At 33.9% G+C, this 24069-nt stretch overlaps 3 protein-coding genes across 4 annotated transcripts; all 3 read left to right on the top strand.

Annotated features, from left to right (window-relative positions):
• Nucleotides 1-622: 622 nt before the first annotated feature.
• LOC105168865 (SURP and G-patch domain-containing protein 1-like protein) lies at nucleotides 623-9101 on the top strand. Of its 2 annotated transcripts, XM_011089050.3 has the most exons (9): nucleotides 624-833; nucleotides 2330-2772; nucleotides 3755-3881; nucleotides 4873-4979; nucleotides 6531-6677; nucleotides 7249-7383; nucleotides 7542-7718; nucleotides 8545-8723; nucleotides 8872-9101. In XM_011089050.3, the coding sequence occupies exons 2-9, from the start codon at nucleotides 2370-2372 to the stop codon at nucleotides 8896-8898; spliced, it is 1302 nt and encodes a 433-aa protein (XP_011087352.3). In that variant the 5' UTR covers nucleotides 624-833; nucleotides 2330-2369; the 3' UTR covers nucleotides 8899-9101. The 2 variants fall into 2 exon arrangements, with proteins under 2 accessions (XP_088736506.1, XP_011087352.3); XM_088880380.1 differs by having other exon boundaries at nucleotides 623-2772.
• An 8239-nt stretch (nucleotides 9102-17340) lies between these two features.
• Nucleotides 17341-20520, top strand: LOC105168857 (transcription factor bHLH129). The gene is made up of 6 exons (XM_011089037.3): nucleotides 17341-18259; nucleotides 18860-19197; nucleotides 19286-19462; nucleotides 19592-19657; nucleotides 20009-20077; nucleotides 20193-20520. The coding sequence occupies exons 1-6, from the start codon at nucleotides 17689-17691 to the stop codon at nucleotides 20259-20261; spliced, it is 1290 nt and encodes a 429-aa protein (XP_011087339.1). The 5' UTR covers nucleotides 17341-17688; the 3' UTR covers nucleotides 20262-20520.
• A 535-nt stretch (nucleotides 20521-21055) lies between these two features.
• Nucleotides 21056-24031, top strand: LOC105168851 (ras-related protein RGP1). The gene is made up of 2 exons (XM_011089025.3): nucleotides 21056-21649; nucleotides 23504-24031. The coding sequence occupies exons 1-2, from the start codon at nucleotides 21420-21422 to the stop codon at nucleotides 23946-23948; spliced, it is 675 nt and encodes a 224-aa protein (XP_011087327.1). The 5' UTR covers nucleotides 21056-21419; the 3' UTR covers nucleotides 23949-24031.
• The last annotated feature ends 38 nt before the right edge of the window (nucleotides 24032-24069 follow it).

The raw sequence follows: 24069 nt of genomic DNA, 5'->3' as shown, positions 1-24069 counted from the left end.
GCTTGCATTGTCGGGAAGACGAGGACAAGACTCGTTTCTTCTCATGTGAAACTGTCAACCCAAACATGGCCTCACCCTCCATAATTATGTGCCCAACACATTAATTACATAATTCTTTAATCTTAATTTGTAACTAACACCCTGTTTGCCTAAATTTATTTATAAAATTTCATCTATATATATATATTATAAAAGTATTTTTTAAATTTATAAAATGCTAGATATTATTTTAAAAAATAATTTGTTAAGGTCTTTAAATAAAATAAAATTATAGAGCTTATAATATTATATTAATAATAAATTTATAATTAATTTGAAAATGCGAAATATATTTTGGGTTTTGTTTAGATTCAAACTTTATCAAATTTGATCAATTTGACTTAAATTATTTTAGTTTATAAATGAAATCTAAATAAAAATGTTTTCAACTTATTTCCGATAAAAAGCTGAAAAGTTCTTTAAATAAATTTTGGCAAATACCTGTTTAAAATTTGATGGATATCTTTCTAATAAATAGAAAAATATGGGGTGAAATAGAAAATTCCGTGAACTTTTGGGGCCGCAACCTACCGAGTGCCAACTTAGTTGTCCTAAACTCACAAGGACAGTTAATCGTGACGCCGTTCGTATAAATTTCCTTTAAGTCGTGTTTATGCCATTCCTTAGACATATTCTTTTATCTCGGTAAATAAAAATTGATTTCCCCTTCGCAGAAAAATACCAAAATCTGGTGGTCGCAATTATTCATTCACCGATATACGATTAGGGTTCGTGTTGCCTACTATCTTCATTAACAGCAGTGCAATCGTTTAATTCAGTTCATTCTTAATCAGGTAAACAAGTAGAACCCCATGTTAATCATATCCTGCTGTGTTCGACTTTAGGGTTTTTTTTTTTTTTTTTTTTCTGTAGGGGTATAATTTGTTAATGTGTTTTTGGTATCACTACTACTCTTAAATTTGTAAGTCTGTGTGTGTCGGGGGGGGGGGGCAACGGACGGGTTGATCGAATTGATGAATTGATTGTTTGATCTGATCACTTCTTTTTATTAAATTGACATGGTTTGAGGAACTTGATGTAGCGTCATGTTGACATGGTGTGAGGTGCGCTGGGTTCTTACTCTGATTTATGGATTTCCTCAACGGTTCTGAATTATATCGATTTGATTTTTCCTGTATTTTTTTCTGGAGGATCTCTCTTGTTCTTGAATGTTTATATGCGAAGTAAGTAAAGGAAATATTGTATATGCTTAGATATAATCGAATAGGTAGAAGCTCTATGTGTAAAGAGTCGTTTCCTTCCTCAGTTCCTCCTATTGATGGGTATGGTTGGAGAAAGTTACTTGAAATAGCTTATTACTATATACAGAGTGGAAAATCCTTTTGCTTCTCATTCATTTGTAATGGGTTGTCATTTGCATGGTTGAAAATGCACTTTTTACTAGAGATAGTTTATGTTTTAGATGTAGGCTATTCAACATCATGGTCCTTGTGGAAGTTGAACAAATGCATAGTAATTAAAATTGAGAAAACTTTTTCTGCACTCTTGACTGTTTCATTTGTTGTTCGGAAATTGCACAAAAGAATATCTGAAGAGAAGTGTTTGGGTCAATTGGATTTGTTATGATTCTGTTTTCTTGAATGAATACCAGTTTTCTCTACATGAGAGTTGTAGCCGAATTTCCATTGAATTGCAGTATGTGACGTGGTTACATAGTCGATTGATTTTAATAAGTTTTCTGGAACTGTTCCTCATTAAAGTAATAATATAAAAGTATATGGCTGTATTTTCTTCTATTTTCACCTTCTTAATTGTTGTCAGAATGATTATTTGCTACCATCGCAGAACCTGCAGTCTGGTTTACCTTTGATATCCCAATTTTATGGATAATTTGAGATTACTCATGTGATTGTTACCTGCTAGAGCTGCAAGGATTGAGGATCATTCAATAATTAATGCTTGAGCTGATCATGTTGTTCTGCATGAGAAACATAGGCACTTAGTGGGGGGAGATGGTTGTTGTGTATTGTTTAGTTGAAATATAGGATCTCTTTTCTTTCTTTCTTTTTTTGATAATTTAAAATTTATTTATTTTTTCTATCAGCTGTCACCTGTCATTTTGAGTTTCTTATTCTAACCAATGTTTTTCAGAATAACTGATCTTTTTTGACCAACTTAAACAATTTTGTTGTGAAACATGGAAATACTGTTGGTGTATTTTTAAGACTGAGTTTGCATTCACTTCATGACAATGCTGCTTATTTAGAGTCACAATTATTTAATGACCACTTCTATTACTAAATAGCTTATGAGCTTGCTTGTCAAGCAGTGGGTAATTGTAAGCAGTGAACTATACTTGGCGTTAGGCAATGGATAAAGCAACAGATCCTAGCTTATTTGTTAATGATGGATCATTCCTGGAGAGATTCAAACAGCTTCAGCAGGAGACAAAGTTGAAAGGCGAAGTATTGGATAAATCTAGGTCAAGCTCTAGCACATCCATAACTTCCACCCCAAAGACTGTCATTAGTAAAACAACCATAGAATTTAAGTCTAACGGCTCTAAAAGAGCTACCCAAGCTCCTTCAAGTGGAAAACTCGCGTTCAGCTTGAAACAAAAGTCAAAACTCGTTGTGCCCTCTGTTAAGTTTGGTGAAGATGAAGATGAAGATGACAAGGATGCTGGAAATTCCTCTGACGATGGGCCAACAAAGAGGCCGAAGTTGGGCCAGCATGATGGTTCTGATCAGTCATCAAAACAAGTTGATGTTGGTAATTACTTTTTTTGTTCATCTATTGCATATTTGCCCGTTGCAAATAAAGGCAGGATTGTGCAAATCTATTGTTTATTCCACCAGCAAGAAGTTTTTCAGGATCATGCTCACAATGTACTTGGTGGAGTTTTCAACTTTACTACCTGAGGTCTATGGCTTCTTTCATCTGTTTCAAGGCCAGCACAGTGTTGAATTTCACTATTTTTTTATAAGGGTGTGTTTTGTTTTTACCGTATTCCTTTATGGAGAGGTCCTGTTCTTCATGATTGTCGAATCTTCTAAAGGCCCTCAATGAGGGGGCTTCTTTTTACTAATCCACTAGTTTTAGCACCCACTTTCTTAAGATCATTGATATCACTTTGTCATGTGACGAAGCATGCTACAGTCGTGTCCATTACGGCAGTTTCCTTTTGTATAATTACCATTATCTTAAGAACTTAGCTGAACTACTACACAAGCTAGCCATGCCTTTCTGTGAGTCCTCGAGTCTGTTGCTATTCCAATCTTTTTATCCTGGTAAACTTGTATTGATTTTCTTTGATAAGAATTTTAGAACCCTGTTTCTTTCTTTTTTCCCTTTGCTTTTCGGTTGCCGGTCCAGGTCAAAACTCTGATTTTCTTCAGGTTGAGGCTTCTTGTAAGCCATCACTTGCCTGGGCTAGTCAGCTAGGCCTTATTTGCTGGATTGTTTGCAAATATCTTACTAAAGCCTGAACCCTCCTATATGTACCTTTGTATTTGGTCCGTCTTAGTTTTGGGCCAAGTCTCTTGGGATTTCTCATATGAGCTGGTGGAGTAAGGGCAAAACATTCTTGAATTACTTTTATCTGATGAATGCAGCATACTTATGTCCCTATCAACATTGGTGGAAAGAGATGTTCACTGAAAGATTTGGAAAATGTGGCACGCCTGCTGCAAGAGTAATTTACATTCACTTGTTCATGCTCGTGGTATTAATCAGTTCTTTAAGTGAAATGCAGCGCCACCTTTCCCAAGTGATCCTACAGTGAGGAAGGTTGCAGACAAGTTAGCGAGTTTTGTGGCCAAGAATGGAAGGCAGTTTGAGCATGTTACTAGGCAGAAAAACCCTGGAGATACCCCCTTTAAGTAAGCACACTTAATTTCTTGTGGCTTTTTATGTAGTTGGAAGTTATTTGCCTTGGTGGTGGATTATGATGGTTATGTGAACTGCCTTTTCACTTCATTGCCTTTTTACTTCATCATGTCATGTTTCTGATCCTTTTATGTTTTTAATTAGAAGAATGGGAGGTGCGTGAAGCATATCTTTTTCCTTTTTTTGGTTTTTCCATTTTTTTTTGGTATATAATTAACTAATGGGGAACCATTGTACCAAACTTAGAAAGAGATTTGATTTCATTATGTAAATGAAATGCCCTAGTTTCGAAATGGCATAATCCTGCTAGAAGAGTTCTCTTCAGAATTCAAATAGTATTCCACATTTTTAAGATTCTGTCGACCAGTGCTTTTGGAGAAATTCCTTCTCCTCTGAATGAAATGGTTAGATGGAAATGGCACACTTAAAAGTAAACCATGCTATCAGTTAAATAATTTTATTTCACCTCTGGATGCACTTTTTCACCATCACTAGTTACATCTCACAAGTGAACTTCGGAATTCACATGTTGAGTGGTTGTTAATGTGTCTTAATTTCTTCTTTGTGCTATCTTACTGAAGAAGGTAATGCACTGGCATTTCGGTGCTCCTTTTCAGTTGCTTGTTCCTATATCTGATTCTGATGGCAGGTTATACAATAATTCTTTTAATGTTTGAGTTGCATTTGTTTGGGTGTTGTTTGGGTCCATGGGATGTTTATGCCTTGTGATGATAAAATTTTTCACCCGCTGGCATTGTGGTTTCAAATATAAGGTGGCTGTTTGTATGTGTATACGATTCTCCATCTGCTTCTGGATAACTCATGAAGCTGGACCTGATTGCGTAATTGTCTAATGCCTTGTTTCTTAAGGGTGTATCTTCTGAAATTCTTTTTATTTATGGAAGTCACTATTAGGTTCTGTGTAGTTAGGTAGTTTTACTTGGTTTTCTCACCTCAAGATCTTATTGACTTTGTTGCCTGCAGGTTTTTGTTTGATGAAAGTTGTTCAGATTACAAGTATTATGAATATCGACTCAGTGAAGAGGAGAAGGCTTTGTCCCAAACCAGAGATTCCCAAACATCACAAAATGGTTAGTGTATGGCTCCCCAAGTTCTACGGAAAATTGTTGTCTTAAAGCTGTTTTGTGGGAAAGTGTATAGGAAATAGTATAAAATTGTCAAACAAGTAGGATATTTTGATGCATAGTTTTCAGGGAAATGTGATTTGCCCAGTAATGCGTAGCAAATTGTTTGAGCCATCTGTGATACTGGAATGGGTTATTCCCTGCTATTCAATATGGTAATACCATTCAAAGATATAGCAACTTAGTTGTAGCTTGTTTATTGTCAATTACGAGAATCCTTTTTTCCTACTCCGATCTATCAATGACATGTTAGGAGCTAAAATATAGTAATCTATTCTGGAGGTGACTTTTGATGAAAAGAAGTAGCTTGACTTCTAATTGATTTAGTACATTATGAAGTGACTTCTATATCAAAATTGAAGAGGAATGGCAAATCCCCTCTTTTGCGTTCCTTAGTACAAGTCAAAATCCTTGTGAACCGTCTCTCTCTCTGTCTATTGGGTTTTCCTTAATGTCAATTGAAAATCCTAGTGGACCATGTTGACTAGACCAATAATCTCACTCTTCCTCTTTTCTATGCCCTTCGCCAATTGAGTTGACCATTTTTTAAAGTAATTTTACCTGTTGGGTTAAGGGTATGATAGCATTTTTGCTAGTTATTGGAGTTGATATTAACCTTTCATTGGTTGTAGTTAGAGAGGCTTTTTATCTCTGGTTTGGGATTTTGCCTTTGTTAGCTGATAGATGACTTCTGAAATTTACATGTAGCATTTGGTTGGCAGATCTGTGGTGCTGGTTTACTATGTAAACATTCTCTAACTCTCACCTTGTAATTAACCATTCAAATAGTAAAGATGATTAGTTTACTTTATAATATTAACTAAGTCATGAAATTTCTAATTGTTTGCATCTTTTCCATGTATACAAAAACTGTTGGCCTGCTCATATGTGGTAGTTCAAACACAATATGAGAGATGTCCAGGGAATACCTTTTAGCTGTGATGAGATGATCTTGTCCAAGCATATGCATAATTATCTTTTTAGTTGCAGCACTAACCAATTTTAAAAATTTGAAGTTGAAAAACAAAAGTTCTTGTAATTTGAATGGTTATGAGTGAATTGTTCTTGCTTTCTGATCCTTCTATACGTAAATTACATTGACCCTATGAGGTTAGGTCTACTTACCCCCACCCCCACCTTCCCATCCACCGAACACACCGTTTGCAAAATTAAAACTATACCGTTGTGGTTGTAATTGTATTTACAACTACACCCCCTTTTACTCTAACACTCCCTCCTTGAGGTACATTAACACACCCTAAGATGGTGTATTTGTAATTTTACAAAAAGCAGGGGGGTTGTTTGTGTAATTAGGCCTAACTTCTGGGGTTTTGATGTAATTTTCCGTTTATTACTTGATGTTTTCTTAGTTTTGTTGAAGCACAATGTACTAGAGCAAGTTGCAGAACTACTTGTCCTCTAAATATATGAGTTTGTCTACTTAACTGTTTTTCTTGATGGTACTATTTTGGTCTGATGGGTCTGTTGGTGGTTTAGGCACTGCAACTTCCAGTTCGGCGACTAGTTCTCAAAGATCACATCACCAGCAATCAAAATATCAAACTCCAGCCTCCGCTTTATATGAAACCACAGAGGTTACAGGATCTACAGATGCATCATTACAAACAGCCCCTGGAAGATATGGTACTCTTTATTATGTTTTTTAATCAGTTAGGCTATTTCTGGGATTATTTTTGGCTTTCAGTTCTATGATTCATCTTGCATCATCACGGAAAGGTATTCAAAGCCAACGAAAAAGAAGTGGTTTCAGGGGTTTGCTGGAAATAGGAATATAGGATAATAACTGAACTGTCCTTAAATATTCATACTTTTATGTTTCCCTTTATTTTTTATTAAATAACATTTGCTGATTACTTGGAAAATCATGATGTGTATAGTGGGTGTCATACTAAGCTTTGATGTTCTTGTGAGTAGTTATGAAGTGGTCCTGTGTATATATGGAGAGGAACTCGATGCATGCACGTAAATTGTTTCCGACAAGAACTAGTGATGTGAACGTGCTACTTTATGGTTTTGTATTGCTGGTCTTGAAGACACCATGGACCCGCTTGTGGAGATTTAACCTTTCTATTTTTTCCTGAGATTAATTGTTTCAATTTGGTGTATCTTATCATATCTACTGTCTCCTTTAGTGATGTGATTTTTGTTGCAAGTGTTTAATATTTGGTATCCTATGTATGTGAAAATCTGGTAGGTGAATCAAGTGCCCCGACTGGCTCAGATCCTATAGCAATGATGGAATATTACATGAAGAAGGCTGCCCAAGAAGAGAAACTCAGGCCGCCTAAACACTTGAAGGATGAAATGCCCCCACCTGCATCCCCGCTAGGTTCACATTTATCTGAATGGTTTTATTTGATCTTTTCCTGTTTTGGCATTTTTTCCTTTTCTTGCATTGATACTTTTATTAGGAGTTCATATCTGTTGAGGCATCATTCAGGTTTCACCCTTTAATAACTTTGTGAGTGCTTCTCATGATGCGTACAGCTCCGAAGAGAGGGCACCACATGGGTGATTATATTCCTCCTGAAGAGCTTGAGAAGTTTCTGGCAACCTGTAATGATGCAGCCGCACGGAAAGCTGCAAAGGAGTATGTGGATAAGGCAAAGATTCAGGCTGATAATATTGGTCATCGACTCTTATCCAAAATGGGTTGGAAGGAAGGTAAAGATTCTCACAATATGTATATATTAAGAATTATGGTTTTCACTTTTGACTTTATTTTCTTAAGACCGTCTTTAATGGTTTTCCTAGTATAGTTATAGGTTTAGTAGGTTCCATCATTTTGGGTGCAGCTGAGTTGTCGATTTCATATATCTAGTGTTTAAAAAGCTGGGTTGTAGGTTCCATGTATTTCAGTTGGTACAGCTTATCCTTCTAGGTTCCGTTAGGTTGCAGAAGAGCTGAGCTGTTGAGGATTATTTAAATGCATAATTTGTCTGAATATGGATCTTAGTGGCTTGAGTATGTAATGATTTTATGAAACTGAGGGTTTGTTGCTTGTTTGGCTTTACGTGGCAACTAGCAATCACAAGATGTTAAGTACAGATTTACAATCCTCACGCTTTTGAGGTAGCATATACTGTTCTTATGCATGTCCTGAGAAAGGCAGTAGTTAACTGGTATCAGAGTGAGTTGCCTTTAAGTTATTTTGATCTGATATGTTATGGGATTGTGACAGTGATGTTCTTGAGAAGGAAGGGTTTCGATAATATTAAAGAAGATAGTAACTGGATATGGTTGAAAATAAAATTCATTAACTTAATGACAATCGCACGTGACTTGGTGCTTTCCTCAGCGTGGGAGATAGAGAGCCCGGTTTAAGTGTCCCCTTCCCCTACTTTGTTCCTAGCTTTTGGGTAGTTGGTTGCACAAGCTCATATGGGGCTTTTGGCTATGGACGGGTTCACTGTCGGGTTGCTTTTGCATATTGCCATTGAAGTCTGTGAGTAGAACTATTGTACACATGTAACCTGGGCGTGAACTGCAGGTGAGGGCCTGGGAAGCTCCAAAAGTGGGATTGCGGCACCGATTATGGCAGGCGACGTGAAAAAGGATAACCTTGGTGTTGGTGCACAAGCTCCAGGAGAGGTTACACCTGATGATGACATTTATGAGCAGTACAAGAAGCGGATGATGCTTGGTTATCGTTACAGACCAAATCCCTTGGTATAGTTTCTAAACAGCTCTTTTCTTCATTATCCACATATTTTGTATGATTTGTGGTCATCCATATTCTTCGTAGTTGTGTTTGGAGAAAATTGCGATTTTTTGCCATAGAATTATCTCATGCTTGCTTCACTTTTGTTTGTTGCAGAACAATCCACGCAAAGCGTATTACTAAACAACTTATCAAGGAATAATCAGAGCTCGTCCTTCTTGAAGCTCCTTGCATCTGTGTTACCTTTGTCTTCTGAAACCAATGCCAGATTTAATCCGACTTTGTATCAGACAAATGGTAATTTTATTTATTTCCTGTTCGTCTTTCTCTGGTCCATGTCGAATGCTACTTGTCAATTGCTGCTTAAAAATAGATGATTACACTCCCGCTTGGTCCCCCGCGTTTCCCAATTCCCCCGCTAATAATATGTTTTTCTCTTGTAATGTTGTGGTATGAACACTATTAACAGTTGTAAATCAATAAAAGAATATGCCATCAATTTCACCTAAATAAAAGATGCATGGATTTAACATTATTAACAATAAAAAATAAAATTACCCTTCACTACATAGAAAATATATTAATATAGCACTACTAACAACATAAAACTATAGCCTAATCAACTAATTCAAATATCTTCTCATTTTTACATAAATATTTAACAAAATTAAAAACATACTCTACTGAAAATCGGAGTAGGGAACCAAAGTCACAGTGGGTTTCTTCCACAACTGGTGGACAATTTTGAGCAAACTTCACCCTGCTACCCTACTCAACTTTTATAATATCCAAAAAAATGTTTCTGCAGAATTTTTTGATACGATCAGTGTCTTCTAACAGCGTTTGGACAAATATCTGCGATTTTATTTCTTTTGGTCGAAAATGATGTACACATGTCAGCTCATTCACTTTTCTAAATGCTTTCTATCATTATTACTTAAATTTTGTTTTATGTTTGAGTGGAAATAGTGAAAAAGATAGAGGCTTTATGGATAAGCTCATACTTTCTAGCCATCATTTGGCGGGCCCAAATGCTACCCTCAAAACATTCCGCTCCGTCCATTTCTTGACAACCTCAAAAGGCTGCTTTCTCCCTATTCATACCCCATTTCCCATTTTTGGTAATAAAAGAGAAAAGTGTAGACTCAATACCTTATTACTGGGTTCAAGGAATTATGCTTATCGATTGATACTTTATTTTATTTTTAAACAAACAATGGGCTGCGCATAATATATGCATGCGTGTGATATTATTGTATAATACAAAAATGTGATAGAAAAATTTTCATTTATGATTGTGCCTCTGTATCAATTGGCATGTAAATTGTGTTTATTATGTGTTTAACATATAATACAAAGACATCCACAGTAATAATGTCCAGTATAATAATACTTATCTTATATTTAGTTGAGTCTAATTAAATTACAATATTTATTTTATAATTAATAGAAGCTAACAAAATTAAATTTGGCAGGCAGCAATTTTACCGTATCGTCATCCATTTCTTGTTCCCAAAGAATATCTTGAACCCTAATCAAATCCTCACCACGAACATGAGTTAGAAGATGCCCAACTCAAAATTCCATATCCATTGATATATTGAAATGTAAAAAGGTAAATCCATTTAATACCAAAGTATAAAATCTTTTTATGAAAAAAAGATTGCTTTCGTTGTGGTTATCCCAACTAAAGAAATATAAATATAAAGTGTTTCTTTCACCAAAATAAGTCAAGAAATGATGAATCATTGCTGCTACCCTAAAGAATGGAATCTAACCACCAAGAAATGTCCATTTCTTCCAAAGTTTGTTGATATATATGTCGATCTGATCAACATAACTCTATCGACACACTAGTGAATCAACTCCGATTTTTACTGAATTGAGTATTGTGCGTCTACATATGTCATCTATAGTGCACTTCATGTAAAGCGGAAGGCCACCGACATATTGGAAAATCAAATTCTACTTTATCGGATCAAATATTATGTGCCGACGAGACTCTAATTCCCGCTGCTAAATGAGATTTGAATTCATGATATTCAAATTAAAAAATTGTGAGATCATCGAAACTAACGAAGATGTTGTGGTCATCTTAAACAAAATTAGTTATGCCTTTAACACGTGTGTTTTGACAAGACTCACTTTGTTTTTAGCCCTGAATTCAGGGGACGAATCTTTAAAATCAAATTCAATGGTTCTCAGTTTGTTACATCAACGTCTGCTACAGTGAGAGGGAAATGGGGATCTTACCTGTAAATTGTGTAAGAGATGAAGAAGAACATAGCAAGCCCATTTACGTCATTTTCTATATTCTTTGTTTTCATTCTTCGTTCTCAAATTTCTGTTTTTGAAATAATAACATAAATAAAAATATATTTATTAATATGTATCTTTGTTCGAAAATATTCATTTTTACTATCAGCATAATCTTAATCATTATTTTTATACTATGATGCGGATCTTATACGTAATTAAACCGTCAATCGAATTGGATCCCTATTCACAATCTTCCCCACAAAATTAAGCCAAAGAACTAATCTTGGATTAAGAGATAAAAATGCACCGACTTGTACTTTGCGAATGACTGAAATGGAATGATAGAAAAAAATTAGCGTAAATTACAACGATCTCCTCTTAAGTTTGGTATAATTACGAATACCTTCTCGTTGTTTAAAAAATTATAAAAATTCATTAATGTATGATGAAATTATATAATTTTTGGATAGAGGTATGAAATTGTCAACTTTTCCCTTACTGTATTTTTTTTTAAATTGAAATTTGTAAAAAAAATGAATGGGGTGGATAGAAAAATTCTAAAAATTATAAAAATTCTTAATCCACAAGGCTATTTTGGTCAATTCACCACATAAAAAGATGGGAACCTAATGAATTGGGCTAATTGTTAGACAATCATTAAAATTAAGGGGGGCATTGGTAATTTTTCAAGAAACAATGAAGTATTTATAATTATGCCAAACCTTAGGGAAGGTTCTTGTAATTTACCCAAAAAATTATCATGAACCCGAAAATGGTACTAAATGATTCAGATTTGGCCGAACCGGGTCCAAGTTAGAATTTCCCAATAAATGCTCAGCGAATTGCAATTTTTTGATAAAAATATAATAAAAAAATATCATAAAATAAAATGGTGACATAGTGATGATAAGCTATCCATAATCTACTTATTATATAAGCAATTAAGAAGCTAATCAAGAGAAAGTCAGAAACACCTACCAACTGAAAAGAACAACTTCATTTTCTTGTAGTTATAATGCGTTGAGACTTTTGCCCTCACTTTCTCTTTTGCCAATTCCATTCATATATATCATGTTTGTTATAAATGAAAAGCAGACACTGTGGTCTTGTTCGAGCAGTAAGGTTGGGATTTCGAGTCAAAAATTGTGGGTATTAAATTAATTTATAAATTTAATTATATTGAATGATCATTAATAGAATTTTAATTATTACGATATTTTTAAATTTTTAATAGAATTTTAGATATTTTTCAGTTATTAATGTTAGACTTGGAACTGCACATCACATTAAAGTCATCATTTAAAATTTTGAACTCCAAATTCACACTTAATTATTCGTCCTGAAAATCATATGCATGAGGACTTTGAGAATAGAAAGGGCTGCTGACTTTGACTTCTGCGGTAATCTTTTAAGTGGTCAAATGTACTTCTGAGAATCTAAATTATAGTTAAGTTCGAAATCTCATAAATAAAATTTAGTATGTTGGTATTTATCTTATTTTATTATAATTTATCTCATAGTTTTATGTTATTATTTTAATTTTAAAAGATATTATATTTATGTTACTTTATGTGATGCGTATAAACCAAATATGCACATCTTTTTCATATATATATAAAAACAATATATATTGTATAAATAAAAATATGAAAATAATTAAAAGTAATGAGCTCCCGGTCCAAATCTGAAACATCAAAACTCGAAACCCATTTAAAAATTTTGACATTTGTCCAAATATTATAAAATATATATAGAAATATTCAAACAACTCGAAAGAAATTATCACTATAAATTTGAAAATTCTAACTTTAAATTAATCAATTTTTAAAGGTATCAAACATATCCCGCACCGCAAACTTATTTGTAATGAGTTGGGAATGGGTCCGTTTCATTGGCATCCCTAAACTCAATGGTCGTTGTAGCTATTGGCATCAATTATTTTAATTAAGACTTTCACATGTAAATTTAACATAATATAAAAAAGAATGAGGTGTGAATGTGCACCAAAGTCAAGTATATGTTGACCAATCAAATTTATCATACAAAATATTTCTATTTTTTTCTTTATTAAATGAAGTTAGAATAAAGAGAATTGGTGGTTTAATTTGATGTATCTTTAGTATTACAAAATATTAAAATTAAATTTTGTAACGAATATTTACTTTTTAATATGTGTTTCAGATATTCTCCACTTCAATTTTATATATATATACGTGTGTGTGTGTGTCTCTTCATAAAATTTAATGGATAAATCTTACAATTAATGGTTTGATTAAAGAATAACTATAGGTTGTAACTATATTCTAAACTCTTAAATTAGAATATATGCTTCACAAATTGGGTATGACGTATATGAGAATTTAATGTTAAAAATTATCATATTTCAATATTATAAAAATATCGAATATACACATTTTATAGTTAATGAAGTTATCGTGTTTTCATAAGTTTACAAGTATTCTTTTGATCACTGCTTTTTGATACTCAAGTCAGTATATAGAGTTGTTTGAAAGATAAATCTGGGAGAGTAAATAAGATAACACAAGTTGGAGTTGATTGTATATTTATAAGCATTGACGATTTGTATGATTTCACTTAAATTATTTAGTCGAATTTGGTCAGATAATTATGGTGATTTCGTACATATTAGAGTCTGAACCTGATTAAGTCGGAACAGTATAATCAAAATGTAGAGCACGTAGACCCATGGATCTTTTTATGGTATAAATATAATGTTTGGAGACATACTAGTTTTTTTGGTGGCACTTAGGTGTCCTCACATCAAGTTGTTTGTCTATTTTATTAGCAGCGCAAATGAATTATAAATATTTGATATTGATGATTAATATATTATTTATTAATAAGTTAGATTCATGATAAATTCACTCAAATACAAATATAGTACCATAAAAATTTATGTTACTGGCGATGGATTTGTAATCAAGAAAATTGTAATAGCGATTCTCCTGATGTTAAGTCTAATTATTATATAAATTATAGTTTAATTTCTTATCAATAACTTAAAATTTAATTAATCTTTTTTATATAGAACGTAAAATATATATGTACAAGCTATCCAATAAATGGTGCCTCAAAGGGTCCACTCCACAACCTAAGTACCATGGCGAGTTGGCGCACAATTAGACAATTATTATAAGGGTGAATTATATTTTGTCAATCAAACTATGCCCGTTTTTACACTTTGGCATCTAATTATTTTTTTTTACGTCAATTTATCATATCAAATTTGCAAAATTTGCACTTTACTATTTATAGATGTTTTTCCACTAAGTTTTTTGTTAAAAAAACATCATATGCAGTGCAAATGTAATATTTAAGGATTACGTGATATGATATTTTTTACATATGCACAACATGTGTCAAAGTTGAGATGATAAGTTGATCACACAAAAAAAAAGTTTAGATACCAAAATATAAAAACAGTCATAATTCGAACGACAAGATATAATTAACCCTTATTATACAAACAATCCTTCGTATCCAAATATTAGGTATATTCTTTTATGGGACTAAATGCTCTCAAGTTAGTTTCCTCTTAATTTTACCGACTTAAGTATTAAAATATTATAATTAAAGTCTAATGAATATTGTTGTTACCGATCCTTATGAGTGCAGGTTCGGTGGATCAGCTGGCAGTACGAGACCCAATGAAGCCCTTAAACTCACATATCTACCCTTAATCCGGACCTCAAATTGCTATTAATTGATCTTACATGCAACAGAATCATTAAACTAATCGTCCCTTTATTTTCTTACATAAATACCTTAATTACATGAATAAGTTGTCAAAGTTGAATGTACGATTATATAAATCATTGACTCCATGAAGTTGACTTTACGATTTAATGAAGGTAAAAGAAGAATCAAGAAAGGAAAGGAGAAGTCCAAACTTTGGTACGCAATTCGACCGGGCCAAAGAAGGCTGCTAGTGCTACCTGAAACACGCAAGGACCTTGCAATAAAGTTTCTTCTTCATGCCGTTTTATTTTTAATTAATTAAAAATAAATTACAGCTACTTACAAATACTGAATCGGTGTTTGAAAAATTATAAATATTTTTTTTAAAAAAAATAAATTATGTTGTTTTTAGACAGTAAGGTGGAAATTACAACTTTACCTTACTAATTCTTTTAAATGTTTGGAAAAATGAAAAACAAAAAGGTGGGTAAAGTAATATTTCATAGGAGATATTAGTTTATAATTTTTTTTTAGAAAATTTTAAAAAATATATAAAGTTATAATTCATAATTCAAAAGACCATTTTGATTGATTAACGACAATAATTGGATGGAGACCTAGAGGAATTAATTTCTTCAAATAGGTTCCTTGTTAGATGGATGTTAAAATAAAGTGGTATTTTTATAATTTTTTAAATAATAAAAAAATTATTTATAATTATCTTAAATATCGAGGAAGGTGGGTATAATTTACCCATTAATTAATATTCATTTTATGCTACCAAAGGATAGGGTTAGATGGCTGATCATACCCACCCTCCAACCCTAACTCATTAATTATATAGTGAAATTATCAACAACTCCTTAATAATTTTTTATTGCTATTTTTTCTTCTTTAGGAGTTTGATTTTGTTACTAATTAATTGAGTGTATATTTGTCTAGTTAATGGTTAAGAAAACAAACATGCAATTCAATATTTAAGACATGCCCTTAACCCTTAATAGTCATTTAATTTGCTACTATAATTAATTAATGAATAATAATAATAATAATAATAATAATTTGAATCATTCACTAATAATTAACATCTCATTTTGTGTTCCACTTTATATACAAAATTTATTTTTAAAATACATACATACTGTAAATTTTACACGTACCATCCATGAATTACGAAATAAAATAGTAATTTAGAATAATTTTTTTTATATTAGCGTTGATAATACACATTGTGTGGAGACCATGGATGCATTGAGATGCATGCCCACAGATTAATATGATGATTATGAAGAAAACAAAAATCTTGAAAATTATATATATATAATAACCAAAAAAGAAAAGACAAAAAGAACAAATAGTTGAAGATGCATGATTTTCAAGAAAAGGTGGGTCATCATCATGCATGCATCTTTCTTTGTTTACATATATATAGCTTAAAAGGGTAGCCCACCTACCACCTCTCACTCATCCTTATCTCTACTCATATCAAATAATTTTTTTTTATTAATAACGATAAATAACTCATAATAATTTATCTCGATATATTGAATAATACTTCAATTTAATTGATATATCAATACAACTAACAATAATAAATAAAATATAATAATTTATATAAAGTGAGATAAATATTCATATGTTGGGTACGGCTCAAAGACATGACATTGAATTTGTTTATGTCAAACAAAATTAATAATTGAATTAAGCTTAATTAATTAGTAATAAGTAATTATTAGATTTACAGCTAATTAATAAAATGAATTGCCTCTTCTAAGTAGTGAAGATGAGATGAGCCCCCAACCACACATCTTTAGTCGTCAACAACTGCACACAACAAATTGAGAGGGTCACTTTACCTGTAAGCCAAGTTTCTTTATGCTTCAAAGGTTTTTATAACGTTAACTTCACCAACACATTAAAGTCAAATGTTGTTCAAATAAAGACAAAAACCTTTCAAGAGGCTGCTAATTATAATTTATAATAAAATAAATTAATTACACGAATACTTTTCTCCCTTCCTAAAATTTGAAGTACTCTACTTCTTTAAATTTATTATTGTAATTACAGTATGTTTTTTTTATTCATTTATGAACAAAGGTTATTGTGTCTTAAAAAGTAATAAGTAGTGTGAAGTTAGAATATTGGTCAATCTCAACTCATAATATGACATACATACACTTTTAATAAAGTTTGATTTGTTTCATGTTAATATATTAAACTACATATTATATATATATATATGAGATTAAATTATGAGTTACAATTAACTACACAAGTTGAGCAACACATGCAAATATTTTGTTATAAATACAAGAAGTTGGTATGAATGAAAGCAAGATTTGTGAGGAACTGAACTATACCTCAAAATTAATGATTAAAAAATAAGAATAAAATTAGAGTTATATGATGATTACGTGAATCTTTATCCTTACTACAGTTTGAAAGTTGAAAGTAGGTAAGATCTTTTACAGGGTGAGGGTGAGGGTGGAAGTTTGGCCAAATTTGGAAGCTAATGATATGGAAATAAGTGGAGGATACAGGGGCATCTTGGTCAAGTGGAGAGATTGCTGAGCTGAGATGAGATGTGGGTCCGATGATGTCGGTAATGGATATCCAAGTAATAAGGGTTGAAAGCAAAGGGTACGGTGAGGAATTTGGGTTTTGGAATGAATAAATAGAGAGAGATTGGGGAAAACCAAACCAGATGAGAGATGGGCTAAATTCGGATCATTTTTACCATTTCTGTTCTTCTTTTGGCGTCTCACTGAAATAGCAAAACACAAAGGGAAAGATCTGCAACAAACCCAAACCCCAACCCCAACCCCCTTGTTTTCAGCGTCTTTCTCTCTTTTCTTTTTCAAGCAAAGCTGCAAGAAAGCAAATCCAGAGATCCCATATCTTTTTTCTTTCCGTGTCAAAAATCGACCAATCTTGGAGCTTTCCATTAATGTTTTCTTGCTGCTTTTCCCCATAAAAATCTTGTCTTTTTCTGGTTTCTTGTTTTGGTTGGCAACTATGTTTAGGTCAGAGACAACAAGCAGGAACAGCAGCAGCAGCTTTCTTCTCTCCAATCCTGGTGGTAATCAGAGCAGTTTCAAGCATGTTTCAGCAGCTGAAGGAGACTTCTTCAAGAGTAGAGATCAATTCATGGGTTCGGATCTTTTCCATAACCAGAGTCAGCAGAGCTGTGGACTGGCGCGGTTTCGATCCGCTCCAAGCTCCTTTCTTGCGGCCCTTTTGGATTCTACTACTGATAACAGCAGCAGTGGTGATGAATCTGAAGCTTTATTAATGTCAGCTTTCATGAATGGGCCTCCTGATCTGAATCACAAGGGCAGCAATAATAATGGTGGTAATCAGGTGTTGCACTATCAGCAGCATATGAAGCAAGAAGCTGGGGTTGAGTCGGATCCCCGACCCGGGTTCGTGAACGGGCAAATGGGTTATGAGACTGCTGTGTCTGGGGGTGGGGGTGCTATTGTCGGATCTTATTCTGTGGGAATGGAGAGTCAAGTTCATGTAGCTGTGAGTAGTAATAGCTCAAATCTTGTCAGGCAGAGTAGTTCTCCTGCTGGATTCTTCAATGGTATTCCTCTATTTCTTGAGTTTTTGCTATCTCTTTGTTTGATGTTTGCTTGGATTGATTTAATTTTGAGCTCATGTTTGTTTGCTGGATTGAAATTCTTGCCTTCTTTTTTTTTTTTTGGTTGATGATTAGGGTTGACTTTCTAGGCTTTCCTGATCCGGAATATGAGGAATGCGAAATGAAAAATAAGTCCCCAAAAAAAACATGAAAATTACCTTGTTGATATTTTCTTATTTTAAATTTCACATATTTTTCTCTATTCTGTCATTTTCATATATCTCTAGATTCCATGACGCCTCTTTTGTTGATGCTGTACTATTTTAAGGAGGATATATTCCATTCGCATTTCAATGTTAGGAAGCAGAAAGAAGAAGATATTTCTGAAAAAAGCCTTGATATTGGTTTTCTCTTTTAATTTTCTTTCTTCGTGATCTTTTTGATAAGTGAAGTGCCTAATTACTAGATTTATAGATCATTGAAAGACCAAGAACTCAGGATTGTTGCTGCTTTGCCTGCTTGTCATGATGTATCCGTGTTAACATCGGCTGATTTTTTTACATAATTTAAGCAGACTTTTGTGACATTTTGTTTGGCCCTCAGGATATGGGGTAATGGGAGAGGTGGGAAACTACAGAGTCCACAATCAAGCAAAAGCCAATGCTTCAGCTAGTAATGGTATGAGCAATCACATGAACTTTTCATCTGCTCCGTGTTCGAGCTCGAGGTACATGCCTAGCATACCAGAAAATGTAAACGAGAGCATCAGCACATGTAACCCTGAAAACGGACAGTCAAGAAACAGTGATAGCGGCAATGGCAGAGAATATGAAGCCGGCTTCACACACGACTCGTGGAACGGTTCTCCCTTCAACAACTTGAAAAGAAACCGAGATGGTGATCTGAAAATGTTTTCCAATTTCAATGGACTGGAAAATCAGGTCTGGCATTTCCCCTTTGTTGTGTTTTGTTTTATTTGGGTTTGTCGTTGTTGATGTTCGTGTTACTGATGTCGATTCTTGTAATCAGAATGGGGAAACTAGGAAAAGTACTCCTGGTTTGGTTCATCATTTGAGCTTGCCGAAAAATTCTTCCGCCGAAATGGCAGAGGTTGAGAAGTTTCTTCAATTTCAACAAGACACCGTTCCTTGTCAAATTCGGGCCAAAAGAGGCTGTGCCACTCATCCAAGAAGTATAGCTGAAAGGGTAAAATTCTTCTCCATTCAGCTAGATTGGACACATTCTTTTCACCATTATGTACGAGCATATCACCTGTACGAGGTATTAGGAACTCATAATATTTGAAGTATAAACATATGATTTTCTAATTCGCAGATGAGACGGACCAGGATTAGCGAAAAAATGAAGAAGTTGCAAGATCTTTTCCCAAATATGGATAAGGTATATACATCTTCGACTCCCAAGTGCATCTCATACACTATTCACTTGGATTAATTACAACTACTTCCTGAAGTTCTTCCCCTCCAAATGTCTCGTTACCTGGTTTGGGATCAGTCGCAAGACGCCTGCACCCCTATGTTTCTGGAAAATCAACTTTAATGCTGTATTAAATTTCTAAGCACTACTGCGTGTTCAAACAGAATGGGGTGGTACGTGAATGAGATAAACTTAGGGGGATATTGACAATATTAAATATGAAAGGAATATAGTACTCTTCTTATCCTTCAGCAATGTAAATGTAAGATGATTGTTTCTGATTTTCGCTTTTACTTTTGCTGATGTTGATGGCAGCAAACAAACACAGCTGATATGTTGGACTTGGCAGTTGAGTACATTAAAGACCTTCAGAAACAAGTCCAGGTAATAATACCGATACATGATACATCCGTTTCAACGAAAAAGAACATCATTCGAAACATGAGACCTCTCACCAACCTCATCTTCCCCTCATTATACTTTCTCATTTCTTGTGTAGACTCTCTCGGAGACGAGGGCAAAGTGCAGTTGCTCGACGAAACCTCAGCAAACAAGTCCAACAACGTAGTCGACCATCAAATGGCTATTGTTGTAACACTCTGACGGTAGGAGAAGATCATTCGAGCTCCATTGTTGGCATCGTTGCTTCCTCAACTTGCCTTGTTGATCTTCAGTTTGGCACAGAGTGCAGATGTAATATCTTTTAGAGTATGATGTATTAGGTTGATTTGGTCCCTCTAGTCTTATGAATAAATTGTGTATAGAAGGTGCTTAAACTTGAAGCCTGTATTTTGGGATATATAGCTTAATGCGTTTTAGCTGACTAATGCTACACTTGCTTCCCAAAATTATGTTCATCTTTACGTGGCAGATTAAGACTCAGGTTCAAAACTGGAATATTTAATTCATCATATCTGAACTAATTATTCGTCGTGTGATTTTTGAACAGTTTAAAAATAATTGTTTATTACATTTACACCCTCTAATTTTGGTCTGTTTATACAAATTTGTATAATTGCATAAAATTACGGTCAAAAAGTATGAATAATTTGTGTATTTTTGAAGTGTATGTATAATTCTTCAAAAAACAATGATATTTATGTAAATGGTGTTGATTTTTATGTGAGTATATTTGTAATTATCCAAAAACAGAAATATTATAAACAAATTATAGATTAAAAAATATAAATATAATTATTCCTAAAAAAATATAATTCTACTTCTTGATATATATATATATATATACACACACATATAACAAGAAGTAGATTTCAGACAAGTTATTTTAGGAAAGTGAAGCATCCATCCATCATATTAAATAGCTCATTGGCTGAATCGTACGATACGATATTGATTGTCTATTTTTGCAAGGAAGCAGCCGTGTATTCATTAATTCTACAGAAAAATCAATTTTCTTTTCATTTCCTTTTCCCTATTGTCTCTTTTTTAGTATAGAAAAAATATTGGGAAGGAAATGGAAAGACAGCGCGTAATTCCGCGTACAAGACTCTCCGACGAAGTCAAAGTCTTTACAAAGCTTTATTTTCCCTTCATCTCCTCTGCTTCCCTTTTTGCTTTTTCTGTACTTACACCATAATCACATACCTATAATCTCAATCAAATACGTATACTATCTGTAAGGCAGAGGCAGCAGATACTGTACATACCTCTGTAATTGGTTTTCGTTTGATTGGAACTGTAGGAAAGATTGGGGAATTCAGGAGAGATGTCGAATTTACACGGAGGGGATTTCAGCAATAAAATTGACTATGTGTTTAAAATCGTATTGATCGGCGATTCGGCCGTCGGGAAATCGCAGCTTCTGGCGCGATTCGCCAGGAACGAGTTTAGTTTGGACTCCAGGTCCACGATCGGAGTGGAGTTCCAGACGCGGACACTTATGATCGATCACAAGAGTGTCAAGGCGCAGATTTGGGACACCGCTGGCCAGGAAAGGTACTCTTTTTTTTTTTTTTTTTGGGTTTCTTTTTTGGTTGTAGAGTTCACTTTTTCTTTTGATTGGCGGGTTGACTTGAGTTGTGCGCTCTTTTTTTTGCGTGGTCAAATTTTAGGTGTTGAGCCAGTAACCAAAGATCTGATAACTTATGCAACTAGAGGCGGTTGCTTTATATATAGTGTAGTAGTTCTTCGAGGAGTTTCGGAAAGAATTCATGGAAATGTAAGGATGATGATATATATGGGTTTGGAATTGATTACATATTTGGTTATAATGGAATTTATATAAATGGATTTCGATCTAGTTGAAATATTAGGGAAACCTTTTTCTCTATGACAAAAGGTGGTTCTTGCCATGCCTTGAATACACTGGCTTAAGGCAGACTTGATTGCTCTTTCTGGGTTACGAGCCGGTTGGTTGGTGTTGAAAATGGAAGTATAATAAAAACTTTTGCATTCGGTTATAAAGAATAAATGACGGAAAGTATAGGATTAAATCCCTCTAGAGCCAACTTTTCTTTCAGTGTGAAATTAGGCGGATGAGTGGAACGTCAAAGATAAAAAGAAAGTCCTTATTTTAATTTTTATTTACCTTATTATCAACAAATATAATTTTCTTTCAAAAATATTTTGTTCCATTTATTCTCCTGCTTAAAGTTTTTTTCATCTTTATTCTTCATTTTTGCTAGCGCAATTTCTATTTAATATTTTGTGCATGAGTTTTTCTCTTTTTTTGTTTTTGTTTGCTTTTCTCAAGAGTTTTTAAAATTTTGTTTATAATTCATTAAGAGTAATTTGAAATAGTTTTAATGATCTGTTCATCTAATAGAACACGATAAAGAAGAAAGGATTAATTGGTAAAACTATAAAAGTTAATCTTCCGCGAACTGAGATTAACTGCTTTAGTGCTTTTCTGGTCCATTTTACCCCCACCTAGTAGCTGATTTTCTTCTAGTCTTCCTAAATTAAAATAAATTTATGTGCAATAACTTGGTGCTTTGGGTTACTTGGTTAAGATGATATAGTCCCAGTGAGATATGAGAAGGGTCCTCGAGCTCTATGCTATAGGTAATGTCCATGAGAATCGTTAGAGTGATCGGTGGTGATTTGGCTTGATCTTTTGCTATCTAATTGAAGCTTCTTGTTAATGGTGATGAAATATTCATTCCACAACCTCCTTTGACCTCCACTGCGTTTGTCATTGTGTTGCTAATTTTACTTTCTATTCTCTATTATGCTTTAGTAGGCAAGAAAATTAACCAGTGTGATTCTGGTTGAGGTGGCTTCATATGTAGATTCATCCCTTTTGACTTTATCATGTGTCAGTGCTTGAATTTTCTTATCATGGGAACTGTAACCTCCAAATCCATTTATTTTTCATGTCTTTGTATTTTGAATAGCTGCTGCAGTGACTTCTGAAGTTAACAGTGGAGCGTGTAATGCTGATCAAATGAGCTTGGGCCTCAAACTTACCATTTTCATGTAAATAACAACACAATAAATGCCCAAGCTGTTCCCGTTTTGTTTGTGAAGTGAGTGTGCGTTAATGACCGGTTGCTTCCACTAGTTCCACCCTGGTTATATCGTTTTACCCATATAAGTGATATATTTTTGTAAAGCCCTGTGGTATGTCATGAACACGAGCTTTGTTTTCCTTTCATACTTTGTGAAATTCAGCAACTTTAAACTGAAAGGTGAATCGTATATATGATTCTGATATTTCAAATATCATTTTTTGCCTGCTTTTTTATATCTGCTAAATACCCTTTCCAAAGAGAAAGACTGAAAAGAATCACTATCACATGTTACCAATGCTGATTTCTTCACCTGGATTTTGAAACTTGATGACTTCAGATATAGGGCTGTGACCAGTGCGTATTATAGAGGAGCAGTGGGGGCAATGCTAGTTTATGATATCACCAAACGTCAATCATTTGATCATGTAGCTAGGTGGCTGGAGGAATTGCGTGGCCATGCTGACAAGAACATTGTCATTATGCTTGTAGGCAACAAATCTGACCTGGAAAGTCATCGATCTGTAACAACAGAAGATGCTAAGGATTTTGCCCAGAGGGAGAACCTATTCTTTATGGAAACATCAGCACTTGAGGCAACCAATGTTGAGCCAGCTTTCATAACTGTCCTGACCGAGATTTATCGCGTAGTCAGCAAGAAATCACTTGTTGCAAATGAAGCAGAATCTGGAGGAAATGAAGCACTTCTCAAGGGAACCAAGATTGTTGTTCCTGGACAAGAACCGGTACCTGCTGGCAGCAAGTTCAGCTGTTGTGGATCGTAGTACAGCCATTTGTTCATTTTTCAGAGTGTATTTTTTGTTGTAAGCACCTGAGGCCAATATAAATTTTTCCACAGTTCAAATAACACGTGTGTATGATTTATATTTTTTTTATTTGCAACTT

The sequence above is a fragment of the Sesamum indicum genome, linkage group LG1 (genome assembly GCF_026168435.1).
Source record: "Sesamum indicum cultivar Baizhima isolate 11 linkage group LG1, ASM2616843v1, whole genome shotgun sequence".
Taxonomy (NCBI): domain Eukaryota; kingdom Viridiplantae; phylum Streptophyta; class Magnoliopsida; order Lamiales; family Pedaliaceae; genus Sesamum; species Sesamum indicum.
This window is presented reverse-complemented; position numbering and strand designations above follow the sequence as displayed.